The sequence below is a fragment of the Manis pentadactyla genome, chromosome 14 (genome assembly GCF_030020395.1).
Source record: "Manis pentadactyla isolate mManPen7 chromosome 14, mManPen7.hap1, whole genome shotgun sequence".
Lineage (NCBI taxonomy): Eukaryota > Metazoa > Chordata > Mammalia > Pholidota > Manidae > Manis > Manis pentadactyla.
The window spans coordinates 14,888,220-14,904,329 of NC_080032.1; the positions used below are offsets into that span (position 1 = coordinate 14,888,220).

The window sequence follows — 16,110 nt, forward strand, 5'->3', positions numbered from 1 at the left end:
AGACTGACAGTAGGAGAGGCAGCAACCCCAGCTGCAGTTCGGTTCAGATCAGAGGTTGCTGAGTTAACCATGAGGCTCCCTGATTTTCCATACTGCTGTTCAGAGGCAGAAGGACAGATTTCTTGTCCCATTTGTCCCTGGGGAGTTTAGACCAGGAGCGTCCAGGGCAGCAGTACCGCTTGGTGCACACTGCTCTACCGAGCACAGAGCAGGCACTGTGAGTGGGATGGTGGTCTGGTGCTTCTCCCTTATGCTGAGCTGTGCCTGCTCCAAGTGCCCCTTCCCCTGGGCCCCTCAGAGTGAGGAAGCCTTCCCTGCAAGCACTGTAGACCCTGGTGCCAAGTGGAATGAACGCTAATGGCTGGTCCATCTGAACAATCACCCAGATCTTCCCCTCAGAGCACTTTTTCTACTAGAAGACTTTCTCCACAGTTCAAAATCCAACTTGCAAACCAACTTTTAAATTACTCCATGTGTGTACACTAGGCTTTATGGCCAGGCTCTACTGTTGCCATCTGTCCTGGCTATGGCTGGGTTGGATTCCCAGAGCCCCCAGAGTGTCTTCGCCAATGAAATCCCAACGAGGGCGGAGGCGGATGCTTTCCCCTCCCTCCACCAGTCTTCTGGTGTTACTATGGTGGAGGGAGGCCAGCCAAGCCAAGCCAAGCCAAGCAGAGCCCTGGGACTCTCTGTCACATGAGCTCCAAGGCACAGACCACCCTGTTCAGTGTCCCATGGGGCTTGGCATCTGCTTGGCTCTCTTCCTTAGCTCTGGGGTTAGGGAGCTTACAGGTGGACTGTGGGGTCATCTTGTTTTGGTTCTGCTCCAACCCTGTCCTCCTCTTCTGTGTCTTCGTGTCCGTACACATGAGCCCTGCCAGAGAAACTCACAGCTGAGAGGTCTCACTGGATATATGTTGTTTCAGGGAAGTCTGTCTTTCCCTCCTTATTTTCTGTTGTGGTTCCCAGTGTGATTCTGGTTAGCCAAAGCTGTGAGGGCTGTGGCCTCTGTCTGCTCCCTCCCTGCCCAGGAAGAGGCCAATTTCCCAGTGCGGAGAGTTGGCAAGGATTTGGGCTCCCAGAAACATTTTTCTTGGCCTCCTTGGGATGTGGCTAGAGGCACCCATCCTTTGAAGGCCAGTGACACCATCCTGCAAGGGCCTGTCACCTGGGAGTGTGGATTGCTCAGGAGAGATGGGGTCCAGACCTGGGGCATCTGTGTGTGCAGTGGGCCCTCCCCTCCCCTCCTTTATGCAGAGATGTCGACACAGTGGTCCCTCAGCTGTCAAGTGGCTGCTGGAGAACTTGCCCAGAATCAAGCAGATGGCTTCTGAAACTTGTGAGACTGAGAACAGGGCTAGATGGGTAAATGCCTCCAGGGAAGTGAAAGGATCATTGAGGGTCAGCTCTGGACGCAGGGGTAGCTGCCTGTCTCCCTTCTTCTACTGTCTGCCCTTTCTTCTCAGCACTCTAGACTAAGACAGTGGTTCCAACTTAGTTCCCCATGACACACCCTAGGGGTGACCCTCATGGCTGCAGATCCTTCTTCTGGAGGGCGTGCCTGCAGTTCTGCGCACTTCCCAGCTCTTCCTCTCACTCAAGAAAGCATATTGGAACACCTGTGGGTGGGGCTGGCGATCATGGAGTAATCTTGAACACACTTCAGTTTATTTTCTAAAATTAAAAGCAGATCAGTTGCAAATGTCAATACTTTATGATTGTTTGCCAAGGTCAAGTGGTGGCACACATCACAGCTGATGGATTGCATGTCAGGCTTGAGAACGGGTGCCGAGGGTTGCTCCCAGCTTGGGCTTCTGCTTCCCTGGTGCGCTTGTGCACTCCGCCCTCTTGCTCCCAGATGGGGGGTAGGTGGGAACAGTGTTTACACAGGAAGAAACCTGAGGTCTGCCACTTTTTCGCTCAGTTGAGTGAGTGCCTGGGTGAGCCATGTGGTGGTCTATTAAAAGAAGATTTAAGTTGATTCTGTGAGTTGGATGGTCTTGGCCAGATGTCTCGTGTCCCTCAGTTGGCTGTTTAACAAGTTTAGTGGAGTCCTGACCACCTGTCTGTTTCTTGATGATTCTCACACTGCTTCTGCCTGTTCCTGGTGGGGGCTGAGAAGCCACTGATCTGTGTCTCTGAACAAATGGCCCAGGCCCCTCTTGTCCAGATAAGAAGGCTGCCTGGCAGTAGGCTAGGTCAGAGGTCAGGCAGCCAGGTCTGCTCAGATGGGGTCGCTGTCAGTATGGCATGAGAGGGAGACACTCATCCAGGTCACCCAAACAGCAACAGGTGAGCCTAGAACAGAGCTCCAGCCTTCTCTGAATTCTTAAGTTCGGAGTGCTACTGCCAGGGGCTCATCAGTGGCTCAGGACCCTTCCTGAGACAGAGTGAGGAAGGGAGGCGGAGAGCAGGGGAGCAGGCACTGGGGGGTGGCACCTCAGGGGCCCGCCTTCTTGGACTGCTGCAGGGCCTCTGGAGACTGGTGCTTCGAAGAGGAGTGGTGACAGGCAGGAGGAGGGAGGGAGGCTGCTGAAAGCCACCACTCTCCCTCTCCTGTGGGGTGTGGTGGGAAGGACACGGGTGAGCCCTGTGGTCAGGCAGAGCTGTCCTCACTGGGACCTCACCTGCCTGGAGAGCACACTCGCTGGACCCCTGAGCCTCTGTGCTGTATCTGCAGCTGGGGCTGTGAGGCCAGGCTCCTAGTTAGATGCTCAGTAAGGATTGTTTTTACTCCTCCCCTCCCCCTGCCAGAGCTGCTCTCTGGCCTTGTAGCCCTGTCTTCGGGGCACTCTGTCGGGTTCAGGGCCTCTGGCAGGAGCAGAGGCTGCTCCTTCCTGGGCTTGCTGCTCCTGGAGGTCAGAAGCTGAGAGCTTCTGTGGAGCTTGGGCAGCTCCTTCTGTCGCTGTGATTCCAGGTTCAGAGCCACAGGGCTGTCAGCTGTGACTTCCCAGCAGGCAGAAGAGCTGGCATGGGGGTGGGGGGCTCTGGATCCCCGCAGCTTCTCCCTTTTGCCTCTGTCCTTGCGAGGGAGTGGGTTGGAGGCTGCTAGGCTCAGCTGATGAGGACTTGGATGGACCTGAAGCACAGAGGGTGAGGTCAGTGGTTTGCTCAGCAAGGAGGCCCAGTTAGTGACGGACCTGTCACAGTCCCAAGTTCCTGGCTGCAGTGCCTGGCTCCACCTCCACCCCCTCCCATCCTTAAGGGAGACAGGAATCAGTGATGTGGATTTATTTACCAAGTGTCTCCTCCGTGTCACAGCAGGAGGGCACTGGAGCCTCTCCCCCGCCATCCTATGGCTTTCACGTACTTCTTTGTTGATCACTCACCATGTGCTCCATGAGGTATCTGAGTGACTAAAGCCCAGAATGGTTTAGTAAATTGCCCACGGGCCAGTGAGTAGTGGGCTTGAAACTGTTGGCCTCACTACTTGGAGGCTTGTTCTTCCCACTCTGCCATGCTGCCATGTGGGCTGGGATGCCAGAGAGTATACAGAGACCTATGTGACTGTCCCCACTCCTCACGCCACCCAAGCAGCTAAATCTGTGGTATGGACAGGGGTGGCTTTATTAAGGACAGTGGTGGCTTTGTGGTGCTGCTTAAAATTTTTCACTGAAGACCCCAAGTCAAGTGCATGTGCAAAAAGTCTCTCTGAAACCTCACTTCTTAGCTTAAATTTATTTGCATTTTGACTCCATAATGTGGCCTTGCTTATTTTAATTTAAAGCAATGGCTTACATTTCTTTCTTCTGAGTAAATTTGATTCTCAGAAGGTGTTCTGAGTTTATTCTGAGGCGGTTCCTGTGCCCCTGGGGGCGTGGATATCCGCGTAGAAGGTGGTGGTGGTGGGTGGCAAATTCAGTATCATGAATACAGGCACACAGCTGGGGAAAGGGAAGAGGGGCCCAGTTTGGCTGGAGAGGCAGGTTGCAGTGAGGGAGCTGCAGGAGGAGGTAAAGGCTAGTTTGGTGTCATATTCTGAGAAGCTTAAGACCAGAGTGCCAACCCCAGGGTTCCAGCTTTATCCTGTACATGGAGAGGGTAATTGGTGGCTGAGTATTGTATGACCCCTCCCTGCTGGGCACCCATCCCTTCTCTGTATAAGAGGCTTAGGAGGGTACTGGGGCTGTGGATCTAGTGAGGAGAAGGAGATTCCTGCCCTCAAAGGATGTGTGTGGTGTAGCGGGAGGGGCCAGAGTAATGTGTGGACGCAAGAAAAAAGGTACAGTTCCAAGAACCTCTTAACTGCTCGTGTCTGTTGAAAGGGTCAGAGTGGGGGAACCCAGGGCAGGGGGCTGCAGGCGAGTTTGAGAGGGGCTGAATGTGAATTTGGATCCAGCCAGGCCAAGCTGTCAGCTGCATGTAATGAACGTTAGGGAGGTAAAGTCATAGGAGGGCCCCCATGAAGGAGGAATCGATGTGACTTGCTGACCAGTTAATGCTGGGGGCTGGAAGCGGCCTGGAGCTGTCAGGTGCTCTAGGAGAACAGGGAAAGGCAGGCGGAAGAGAGCCAAGTTTAGGGGACTGGCCCAGCTGCCCAAGACCTGGAAGTACTGACCTGTTCTGTGACCACCTCGGGCTGTGTTCATTACCCAGAACTTAACTGGCAAAGAGTGGGTAATGGGCTGTGAAGTCCACAGGCATTGCAAAAAGAGTACAGCTCATTTCTGGAACAGGCAAACGTTTGACCTTTCTGTTCAGGTCTCTGTAGGGTGGATGACTCACTTCTGAGCCCCTCCTAACTTCTGTTGGTGATTAGCAGGGGTGAGAGGCCCAGGAAGCCGCCCTGCTCTGCAATAGACCAACTTGCTTGGAAGACCTGAGACTGCAGGAAGGGATTGGGGTGGGTTTGGAATAGCTGAGAAAATTCCCAGCACATGAGCTTCCTGGGTTGGAGGCTGTCTGTCTTTTTGTATGTGACCGTGTTTTACCCATTGAAGGAACTGTGGGATGGGCCTGGAGTTGGGACCTAGACTTGAACTTAATAAGTCCACTTTCCTTGTGACCTGAAGAGGTAGATAAAATCTGAGCACTGAATTGTGTACCCGGTGTCCTCTGCAGGAGGGCAGGGACCGCTGATCCTGGACAGAGAGATGGATGACTTACAATAGAAAAGAGCTCTGCTGTCCAAGAGCCTGGACCTGCTCCTGTGTCCATAGGGTGCCCGTAGTGGGGGTGGAGGTGTGCACGGGAATTCTGTGTGGCTCCTCCCACCTGCTGCTGCTAAGCCTTCCGGAGCCCATCAGAAGGGGAAGGCTCATGGCAGCCAGCGGCTGGATTATCCGGGGGCCCTGTGTAGGTGCCTGCTGCAGATGGGGCTGGTAAGGTTGGGATTCTGCTGGAGCTGAGGGTGGCCTCTGGAGTTGCCTTTCCACCATTATTCTCTTGAGTCTCTGGTTACCTGTGCTCTGTGACCTTGAGTTCAAGCCCAATTAAAGACAACCTGCCAGCATACTCATGTTGTATCAAGCTCCTGAGAAGAACGGCCCTTCAGCAGATGGGAGTCCACCCTCCTAGGCATGTGGGAAGTCCAGGACATGTGCCTCATCCATAGGGCCACCTCCCACCTTTCCCAGCAGCAGGTTGGAAGACTTCAGCCTTCTCCCCTGGCTTCCTGTGTGTCACCCCAACCCACACTTCCTTTAGGGCTGCGAGAGTAGAATGGCAGTTCCTATTGAGTGAGGTATGAGTCAGCAAAGAAGGGTGGATAAGTCTTCATAACCTCCAGGCGTGGCTATTAAATATTTAAATGACAATGTGGTATCGATTGTTTCTCATCCATCCTTTAAGGAGAGTGGTTCCTGTCTGGGATTCAGATAATGGTGACGTCTTAGATTTAGACAAACTCCAAAGACCTCAAAAGTGCTATATAAGTTTCATCCAAGATTGTATTGTCTCCTCAGAGCTTGTTACCAGGAGTGGGGACAAATTGGGTTCTGCCCATTTTGCAGCTAGAGAAGATAACCCAGAGACATGGTTCTACCCATTGATGGGCACCCAGCAGGCCAGGTCTGGACTCCTGCCATCCTGGTTCCTGCTATGCACTGGCTGTTTTCTCTGCTCACTGTTCCTTCCCCATCTTCTTCTTCCTCACAGGCCATCTTTCAGTCAGTCATTCGTTCTAGCTGCTGGGAATATGGGACTGAGCAGGGGAGACAAGGCCCCTGCTCTCTAGAGCTTAATTCTTGGAGGGAGGTGGTCAGTTGACAAGAATCCAAATTGGCAGGGAAGGACCCTCCAGGAGAGTGAATTACTAGACAGTGGCCAGGCCCTGGGTCCCTGGGCTGGGGTAGGGTGGAGTGGGTCTGGCCTAATTGTGGATGGCCTTTACTGGTCACACAGATCTGCCTTTCCTCTGAGGACAGTTATCAGGATAAATATACCCAGCTCCCATTCCTGGGGAGTTACTCACCGAGTAAAAGTACCCCGCTGCGGATTAGATGACCTCCGCTCTAACTGCTCATGTGCTCGAGGCTGTGGGGAGACGCTTTCTCCTTCTGTTCTCCTTCCTAATCTGGAAGAGTCTCAGCAAAGGGGCTGATGAGATGAGATGAGACCATCCCGAGGAGCTGGTCCTGGTGTTTACATTAACTCCTTCCTTAGGAAGGGCTGGGCAGCACTGGCAGCCATCAGGAGGCCGGCGAGCTTCCCTGACACTGGAGGCCACCAAGGCCCTGCAGGTGGTCAGCCGGGGTGCTGAGACCTCCCTTTTCCAGAGTTCTGAGCTCATAAGGCTGAGCTTTTCCAGGACCCATGGGGAAGGGAACTGCCAACTGGTGCTGTCTGAAAGTCTGGATCTGATAGTAAATGGCAAGGACGGACAGCTGGTGCTGGGCGTTGGGGAGCCCCTTGCTGCCTGTGCTCAGGCTTGTGGGGGCAGTGCTTGCTACTTCTTCCCTCTGCTTTGTCAGCTCCTAAGGAAACTGCCAGCCCCTGCCTAGGGCAATGAAAGCTGAGTTAAACTGACCTGTGGAGAGAAGGTGGGTGAGCTGAGTCTTGAAAATATTCTGTTCTTACCATGGGTATCTTCTAGGCCAGGCCTCAAGAATACAAGGCTTGTTGAAGCAGTATTTTCCTGATGGCTGAAGTACCCTGCCTCTGCTAGTTCTGCCTGGGACTGCCAGGTGGAGGAGTGGTGCATCCAGGGAAGCCTGTGAGCTCTGGGAAAGGATGACAGCCTACGTGTCTCTGCCCCATCCTTGGAGTCCTGGTGGGGAAGTTTCTCCAGGTTGACTGTTTTCCTCAGAATGGCACCCCTAACTTCTGATTCAGGATTATAGCATCCTGTGCCTCAGAAGTGGGAGAGGATGGGGAGGTGTTCTCTCTTTCTCCTCCAGGGCTGACCATCTCTGGAAGTAAGCTCCTTCAGCGACTCCCCTCCCGTTTGCGGTGTGCTCTATTTGGGGGCTGTGATAGACAAGCACTGTATATCCATTTTTTTCATGTAATCCTTACTCCTGTCAGATGGTGGAATTCTCATCAGAAAGGAAACTGAGGCACAAGAGCAGTTAAGCAGTCTGGCCAAGCAACTCAGCCACTGAACAGTCTGACTCAGAATTGCCCTGTGCAGGTTCTAACATCTGTGTTCCCTGAGCCTGGCGGGAGGGAACGGAATAGTTCTGGGTCCTTCACAGCTCTGACCCCTAGCACACATTGAGAGACCCTGGGTGGACCTTTGTCTCATTCTCAGTATGCCTGTCCAGCTCCTCTGGTCTTGACAGTCTTTATCACACTAAGAAGTGGCCAGGGCTTGGGTAGGAAGAAGCCAAGCTATTAAAAGACCCCTCCCTGACTTGTTTTGTACTCCAGGTGGCAGTGGAGGTAGAAGGGGTTCGTTGATTCTTCTTTAGCTTATTTTTGGGAGCCACGTGTCCATGCATCAGCCTAGGACCCCAGAGCTATGGCCTGGGGTCAGCCCTACACTGGGGGCATGAGTGGGCCCAGGACTCCCTCCATCCTGCGCCCCAGGGTTGGTTTGGGAATGTGAGGGGCGCAGCTGTAGCATTTGCCCTGGAATGCGGGCAGACCGGCCCTTTGGTCCCGTCCCTCTCGGGGCAGCCAGCCAGGATGCCTGCATTTTAACCCCTGGGGGGCTGCTCCTACCCAAACCCTCAGGATTGAGCTTGCCGGGTCGCTGGGGCCCAGGGAAGGGCCTCTTAGCCTGGGGCTGGTCCGGGTGTGCTGTGCTTGCCCAGCTCCAGTTCCCGGGTGTCCTCCTGGGAGGGAGCCGCCGCTGCTGATCCGAACGGCTGCGCCTGCCCTGGCGCCTGCGGGCGCTGCAACTGTGAAGTGCTGGCGTCCCGTGGGTCTCCGGAACCCCAAAGGCTGCGTCACTCTCGGGTCGCGCCTTCAAATGATTGCTCCAGCCACGGGAAGGAAGTTTGGCACTCAGGCCACCTCGCGCCCCTCCTCGTAAACTGCTGCGTCCCTCCAGCTCAGCTGAGCTTTCTGGGGATTGAAATTTCTGCACCCATGGCCGGGGGCTACCGGGTTTTCCCGGGTCTTCCCTGACTCGAAAATACCGTGATTGCGCGAGGTTATTTTCGGTTACTCCCGGCGGCAGGGAGCCGATGGGCCAACAGCGCCCTCTGGCGGGAAGCGGGCCCCCTTCGCCAACAGGGCGTAGCTGGGTGGCCTTTACCTCTGGTGCGCTGGAGACTTTGCACCCAGCCTGCCGTCGCCCTCTCCCCACCTTCCTAAACAGAACCCCTCCCCTTCACACACACACGTTGGATGGCCTCACCCAGAGACCTCAGCTTTCGCTCTTCTATGAATGGAAGCGCCAGGGCCTGCATCAGCTGGTCGGAGAAGCAAAAAGCCTATAGAGTCTAGGATGGTTTCCTCCAGAGAAGGGTTGGGGAGCTTCAGGGAGAGCTTCTTTCCACAGGGTGACTTGGGTGGCTCTAGTGGCTCTGACTCGCCCAAGGGTCTCAGGCCTGGACCCAGAAACATGGTGGAGAGATGCGGAGGAAATTTGAGGCCTGCCTTAACCTGAATCAAGCAGCCCTGACTGCTTCTGTCTGTCTGGAAAGTACTCTCCCAACATGCTGGGGAAAGGGTGTGTTCCCATGGCATTTGCTCTGTACCTTCTTTGGGTATGACTAGAAAGACTGTCAGCCTGGTGGTCTAGGGTATTCAGAAGGGGTGCCAGGCTGTAGCTGTAGCTGGAAACTGGCTGCCCATGGGGCGCTGCCTGCAAGTAGACTTCTTTGCGCAGTCTTCATCTGCTGTCTGTTTACTCAAGCAAAGGAGGAGTTTGCTGAGCAGGGGAGGAGACTTTGGCCTTCGGTTACCAAAGGACACTTTGGTCACCATTTTGTAGCCTGTGGGGAGATAGCAGGCTTTTGTACCCATAGGAACCCAGAGTAGAGGCCAGAGTGCACTCCTTGGCTGCCACCTATATTCCTATCTTCCCTGAGGTGTTTGGGAGGGTTTTGGGAGATAGTGACACCAGGTCCTGTCCAGTCATTCAGCAAAGACTTGGAGAGAGAGGAGGAAGCTATACCAGAGACCCTGTGGCTGTGTAGGCCCTCACTCTCGTTCAGATGGACACACGTTTGGAAAATGATGTGCCTTCTCCTCTCCCTGACATCATCCACACGTTTCACTTTGAACATTACTTTATTTTGCTTATCTTACCAAGGTTGCCTTTTTCATGGCCTACCCAGATTCTACCCACAGAAGACTTAGGAGAAGTCCCATCCTGATCTCCTTGGAGGAAAATCTTTTTCTGAATTTCACAAAGCAAATAAGATCCGATGTTTGCAGCTTCCCATGTACTGGGGATAGGACTGCTATCTGCTATCCCATGTAAACTTTACAGAAGGTGGTAGGTAGGAATTGTGAACCCCAGCTTACTGAGGAAGCTGAGGCTCAGAGAAGCCAAGCTGTTTCTATGTGGCCGTGGATAGTAAACAGAAATGCTGGAACTTAACTCAGCTCTGGCTCAAGTCCAGAACTTATAATCTTTTGTCTTCATATCCTAGGACTTCTCCTTCCAAGCAACAGATGTATCTGGGTTGAAAAGAGTCTGCTGAAGTCATAAACCAGAATCCAATCTATAAACCAATAAGCCAGATTTATAGTCAGGTCTTGAGTGAGGGGAGAGGGTATTTAGTGCAGTGGGCAGTGGAATTCCTGACTCAGGCGGTTTGATGGGATAGGTCAACCATCTAGCTTCTATTGGGTGTTTGGAGCCTGAGAGACACTAGTTCAGATCCCAGCTATGTCACTTCAGCCAGCTTTGGCAGCACAGGGACGTGACTCTGCCTCTCTGAACCTTAGCCTTGCTGTCCATGCTGGTGGTGTTGGGAGGAGGAAGGGAGGTGACACAGGCTGCGCTCACATAGGTGGGCATTCGTGTGGGCATTCACACATGGCAGCTGCTCCTGTAGTCCCTACCTGGGGTGCATTTGTTACCTGCAGTGGGGAGCCCTGTGGGATTTCCCAGCTAGCTCTGCATGTTGTGGAGAAAGAGAGACTCAGCCCCTGGCAGATTGAGCCCTGAAGAAACGGTGCTGCTACGTGAAGCAAGGCAGCAGGTGTGGCCATGAAGAGGCCACTGGGATTGGCTCTGGACAGTCATTTCTTTTCCGCAGTTACCTAGATAAGCGCTGACTCCCTCTAGTTTCGGTTTGCTAGGGACAGGAAGCCAGACTCTTCCAAAGGACCTGGAAGGGGAGGGGCTGCAGGAGCTGACCTTAATTGGAAGTCAGAAGATCTGTGCTGGGCTACTGGCCCCTTGGGCCTGGGCTTTGCAGCCAGCTTCCCCTCTGACCAGCCGGATAGGAGCTGGGGGTAGGTATGGCTGGCTTTGTGGGTAGGAGCACAGGGCAGGCAGCTGGGAGGTGTGGGCCCACACCAAGGCCCTGGGGGAGGGTCTTGCTTCCCTCTGCCAAGCAGGGGTAGAATTGGGGACAGGGCCACAAGGAAGGATCAGACTGGCAGCTCTCTGAGCTTGGGCCCCTACATTCAGGAAGTTGTACTGTTTAAATATGGCATCATTTTGTGATCACAGCAGACTCATGCAGGCCAGATTTTTGGGGTTTGAGGCTTCTGAGGAGTCAGATAGTCCTGTCACTCATTTGCTCTGTTATCTAGGGCAAGTTCCACCATCTCTCAAAGCCTGTTTCTACATCTGTAAAGGGAGGATCAGAATTCCAAGTTCATGAGGTATTGGGGAGATAAACTGAGAGACCATGTATACCAGGGCCAAGCACAATGACTGCTACTGGTAAATGGCCATAAATGCAGCCATTGCTTTCTGATGGGTATTGTCCCAAGGGCCAAGGCCTGAGCATTCCCTGAGCCCCAGCAGGTCACCAGGGAGGTGAGAGTGAACAAGTCTGTGAGCACAGCAGGATGAGGGTGTGGTGTGTGAGGCAGGCTCTCTGGGCGGCAGAGCTGTTGCGGTCCTAGGACGGGAGGGCAGTTCCTGCCCCTGCCCCTCTAGCTGTACCCTGTCTGGAGACTGGGGAGATCCAGGCCCCTTGGCTGCCCACTGCAGGGGTAATGGAAGCTTGCACTCGAGGGCTGATTCGGCTCCCTTGCTGCTGTTAAAAGCAGAATAGTGGGGCAGTGGGGCCCTGGAGCCTCTGGGGCCAGGCTGCTTGCCAGGATTCTGCAGAAACAGCCTACAGAGCATTCCTGCCCCCTGCTTGGCCAAGAGGGTGGGGAACACTGCACCAGCCTTGGCCCAGCCCCCACCTCCTCACACACCTCACCCTGTATCCCAGAGCCTCAGGAAGAGCTTGGAGCCAGGAGTTCTGCTTCTACCTGATCAGGAAGGCAGGGGCCACTCCAGAGGCCTCTCCAGTCTGAGAAAACCTGAGCTCCTGAAGATTAAGTGGGACCTGGCACTACCCTGGCCCCTCCCCATGACGTGGGGCCCCTCCCGCCCACCCGATCTCTCCGCCTTGCCCTGCGGAGTCACCGTGCTGAGTTCCAGGCAGGCATTTCTGACTCCTAGCCAGCCAGCTGCAGAGCCCCGTCCGGAGGGAAAGTAGGTGACTCCAAGAGGTAGGAGAGCCCCAGGGGCAGCCCCAGAGCCTCCAGAGTACCTTTAGTCTTGGGCTGGGGAGAAGAGGTCAGCTGTGGGAGCTGGTTCTTAGCCAGGCTCTTCTGGCCTGGCATCTCTGTGACCCAAGGCTGGTCATTTCTACCATGGGCGGGGCAGGTGCTCAGAAGTCATTAACTCCTGGGTGCAGGCAGGGAGGGCAGTTATTGGAGAGTTAGTTCCCTGGTCTTACCAGCTCCCTGCTCCTTCTCTCTGCAGACGCCTTGCTGGCGGACTTGGAGTCCACCACCTCCCACATCTCCAAACGGCCTGTCTTCTTGTCTGAGGAGACCCCCTATTCATATCCAACTGGAAACCACACATACCAGGAGATTGTCGTGCCACCCCCTGTCCCTCCACCCCCGTCCAGTGAGGCCCTCAATGGCACGATCCTTGACCCCTTAGACCAGTGGCAGCCCAGCGCCTCCCGATTCGTCCACCAGCAGGTAAGGTGGGGACAGGGGCTGGGAAGACGGGGGACTGAGGCTTTGGGACAAAAGGAACTTGTCTGGAAGTGGCCTGGGGAGCCAGAAGAGAAATGGGATCAGGGAAATGGGGAGAGAGTCTAGGAAATGTCCAGTTTTCCCCACCAGATGCCACGTGAGGGGGCCAATGACCAAGTGTTAATCACCTGTCTTTTGGCCAGAGTGTGGAAATTCCCTGATGAGACCAGCTGTGAGAAGGAGCCTCCTGGGGGTGACTCGGGCTGTTCCTTTTCCTCCCCAAGGAGGCTCTGAGCACTCTCTTTCCTGCAGCCTCAGTCCCCATCACCTGTGTACAGCTCTAGTGCCAAGACTTCCAGTGCCTCCATCCCCCCGGACAGCCTCGGCCCTCCGTGCTCCCACGCCGGTGAAGAAGAGCACGTTTATAGGTACAGCCCAGCCCTCCCCCAGTACCTGCTCCTCATGTTTGGGAATCCTGGGGACTGCAGGGCCTGAAGGCAGCTGAGGCCAGGGCTCAGCCGTGGCAATGGCCTGTGGGAGTTCTCTCTCAGGAAGGCTCCTGGCCAGCTCACAGTGCCTCTCTGACTGGCTGGCGGGCTAGTCTTACAGCCTTATCGCTGCCATCTCCACACAGCCGCTGGGCTGGGCTGGGCTGGGCTGGGCTGGGCTAGGCTGCCGTGTCACCCCGTGTAGTTGAAGATCTGAGGCAAGACTTCCTTCCTCCCTCTTCTCACCACCTCCCTTTCCCACTCTCTGTCTCGGGGAGACTTCATATCTTCTCTGCCTTATCCTCCTAGAGAATCTGGGGGCTGCCAAGCTGGGGAGCACCTCTCACTTTGGTCTTCCCTTTGGCTTTCAAAGCTTCCCCAATAAGCAGAAGTCAGCTGAGCCTTCGCCCACTGTGATGAGCTCCTCCCTGGGCAGCAACCTTTCTGAACTCGACCGCCTGCTGCTGGAACTGAACGCTGTGCAGCACAACCCCCCAGGCTTCCCCATAGGTAGGACTGGGTCCCTGGGGCAGAGGCCTTCCAGAACCCCAGCCCGTCTGCTGTCCTCTGGATCCCTGGAAGGCTCAGGGCCAAACAGCCTTTCTCTCTCCCTCTTCTAAGATGAGGACAACTCAAGCCCCCCACTCCCTGGAGCTCTGAGCCCCCACTGTGGCATCCCTGAGAGTAACAGCCCTCTGGCAGGCAAAGCCGGGCCCCTGACAAAAGAGAAGCCCAAGCGGAATGGGGGCCGGGGCCTGGAGGACATGCGGCCCAGCGTGGAGAGTCTCCTGGATGAGCTGGAGAGTTCCGTGCCCAGCCCTGTGTGAGTATCCACCAGGCTCACCCAGCCAGCGCCTGTCCCTAGTGCCCGTTCCCTTGGCCCCAGTGTCACCCAGTCCTGCAAGTGCCTGTTTGACAGGCCCTGCACCTGGCCCTGGGGGAATGGTGATGAATTGTGTGGACACCTTTCCTGCCTTCAGTGAGCTACCATCCATCAGGAAAAACAGCCATTACCAGCTGAGGGCGCCTGTAGCTTAGTGGCTGTCAGCACAGGCTTTGGAGCAGCACCGCAGGGCTCAAATCTTGAATCTGCACTTACCAAGTGTTGGCTCTCAAGCCTCAGCTTTTCCTTCTGTAAAATAGGATACGGGATGTGGGCTAAAGGGGACAAGACTGCCTACTTCAGGAGGGGTGAGACCCAATAATACAGGTAAAACACTTGGAATGTTTTCTGGCTCATAACACACGGTACACGTGGTAAGTGTTCACTAACTGTGAGCTCTTTTCAGTGTGGCCGTGTTGGAACAATCTCATGTGTACCTACAGTGTTGTGGGAGACCCATGGTTGCCCCGGCTTGTTTAACAGGCAAGCTTGAACTGGGCTAGAAGGGCCAGAGTTGTCATCCTGGGAAAGGTGCCATTTGAGCTGCCCTCTGTTCTCTCCCATCAGCTTACCCTGGAGTTCTGTCCCCTTAGCTGACAGCAGCTCCTTCCCAATTATGGGTCCCCAGGAGAGACTGGGAGCCAGTGGGCTTCCCTGGGTTGCAGGTGGTAGGACCCTAATGTTGGAGCTGAAATGTGGGTCCGCTAAGGAGGGGAGGGCCACTCCGGGGTAGCATGGGGGCTGGACTCCCAGGGCCTCAGCTGATGCTGTGCCTGTCTTGCAGCCCCGCCATCACTGTGAACCAGGGCGAGATGGGCAGCCCTCAGCGAGTCACCGCCAGCCAGCAGCAGACACGCATCTCCGCCTCCTCTGCCACCAGGGAGCTGGATGAGCTGATGGCTTCGCTGTCAGATTTTAAGGTGCCCTGAGACCTCTCCTCTTCCCTGCCCTGCCCCCTCAGGCTCCGCCATTCTTCTCCTCCTATATATCAGTGTGAGTAGCTGGAACTCAGCCTCTCGGTGTTTGGATGCCTTGCCTGGAGCCGGGGACTGACCCTTTAGTGCCTGGGACCTGCCAGGCTACTGGGGCGGGAGGGCCACACCGGGTCTGTGGGGACTGAGCTGCCCACAGCCTGTGAAGGCAGAGAAATGCTCAGCAGGGACATTCCTTCCTTCCTGGGTGCTCCCAGCCCCCAGCCACCCAGGCAGGGGGTCAGGAGGCTGGGACAAAGGCCTCTGTGTTGATGGCTGTCCTTGGCGGGGGCGGGTGTTCTCCCTGGGTCCTGTGGGACTTGGGATCCTGTGCTTGAGAGGTCATTTGCCTTGGTGCTCCATCTCCCACGCTGGCTGTTCTCAACATGTCCTCTTTTTTTTCCTGTCCCTGGCTCCTGAATCCACAGCCTCCTTCTATCCTTCCCCTGTCGCTTCACAGGCCCCTTAGTCCGCACAAGTTCTATCAGTGGGAATCCAACCCCCAGGCCACTGGGCCAGTCCTGCATGAGTCCTTTCCTTCCCTCTGGGCCCCCCAGGCCTCCCAGGCCTGGGAGGTTTGATTTAGCAGATGCAGTACTTTGATGGGGATTGAAACTGACTGAACTCTGCGGCACTTGCTGACTTCCCCCTTCTGTGTGGGTCAGCCCAGACCTTTGGGGCATGACTTAGGGGATCTGAGAAGGGGAGCGAGTAGTTTGTGAGCTCCTGGCCCTGTGCCCAGTGCCTTAGGAACTCCAAGCTTCCCTTCAGCTGGGGTTTCACAGTGGGGGATGGAAGCAGCCTGGGCCTGTGGCCCTCGTGTGGGGTGGTTCTGAGCAGCCAGGGTCAGAGGCAAGTTAGTAGAAGCGCCAGACAAGCTGCACTGGTCTCAGCTGTGCTCCAGAGTGAGGTCTTGGGCGACGCAGGAGAGCTGGCACTGTCTGGGGCGACAGTGAGTTGAGCCAAGGGTGGTGGAGGTGGAGCCTCTGCCTGTGGCTGACTCTCCCTCAGCTGGTGCTTGGGTGGCATCCCTGGTCACCTCTCTCCCCATGGTGCCCCTCACTTTAGCCTTTTCTCTTTCATACCTGCTCTGACTTGGGTGGGCCCACAGGCTTGACTTACTTAGTGGCTGCCTTTTGCCTCCTGGGTTTGACTGGGGCCATGACGTACAGCCCAAGAAAACCATTTTGGGGTCTGGGTCTTCTTCGTGGGCCAGTCCTCATGCTTCAGCTTGGCAGCCCCTGGTCAGTGTAGTTGGTGGCTCTCAGAG

At 55.4% G+C, this 16,110-nt stretch overlaps 1 protein-coding gene across 3 annotated transcripts in view; it reads left to right on the forward strand.

The window, feature by feature from the left end:
• PXN (paxillin) overlaps positions 1 to 16,110 on the forward strand; it is a 44,707-nt gene that overhangs the window by 20,410 nt on the left and 8,187 nt on the right. For all 3 annotated transcript variants that reach the window (XM_036929443.2, XM_057492605.1, XM_057492606.1), the window contains exons 2-6: positions 12,275 to 12,501; positions 12,811 to 12,926; positions 13,360 to 13,496; positions 13,608 to 13,809; positions 14,654 to 14,789. In XM_036929443.2, coding sequence (XP_036785338.2) covers positions 12,275 to 12,501; positions 12,811 to 12,926; positions 13,360 to 13,496; positions 13,608 to 13,809; positions 14,654 to 14,789 — 818 coding nt within the window. The remainder of the gene's footprint in view (positions 1 to 12,274; positions 12,502 to 12,810; positions 12,927 to 13,359; positions 13,497 to 13,607; positions 13,810 to 14,653; positions 14,790 to 16,110) is intronic.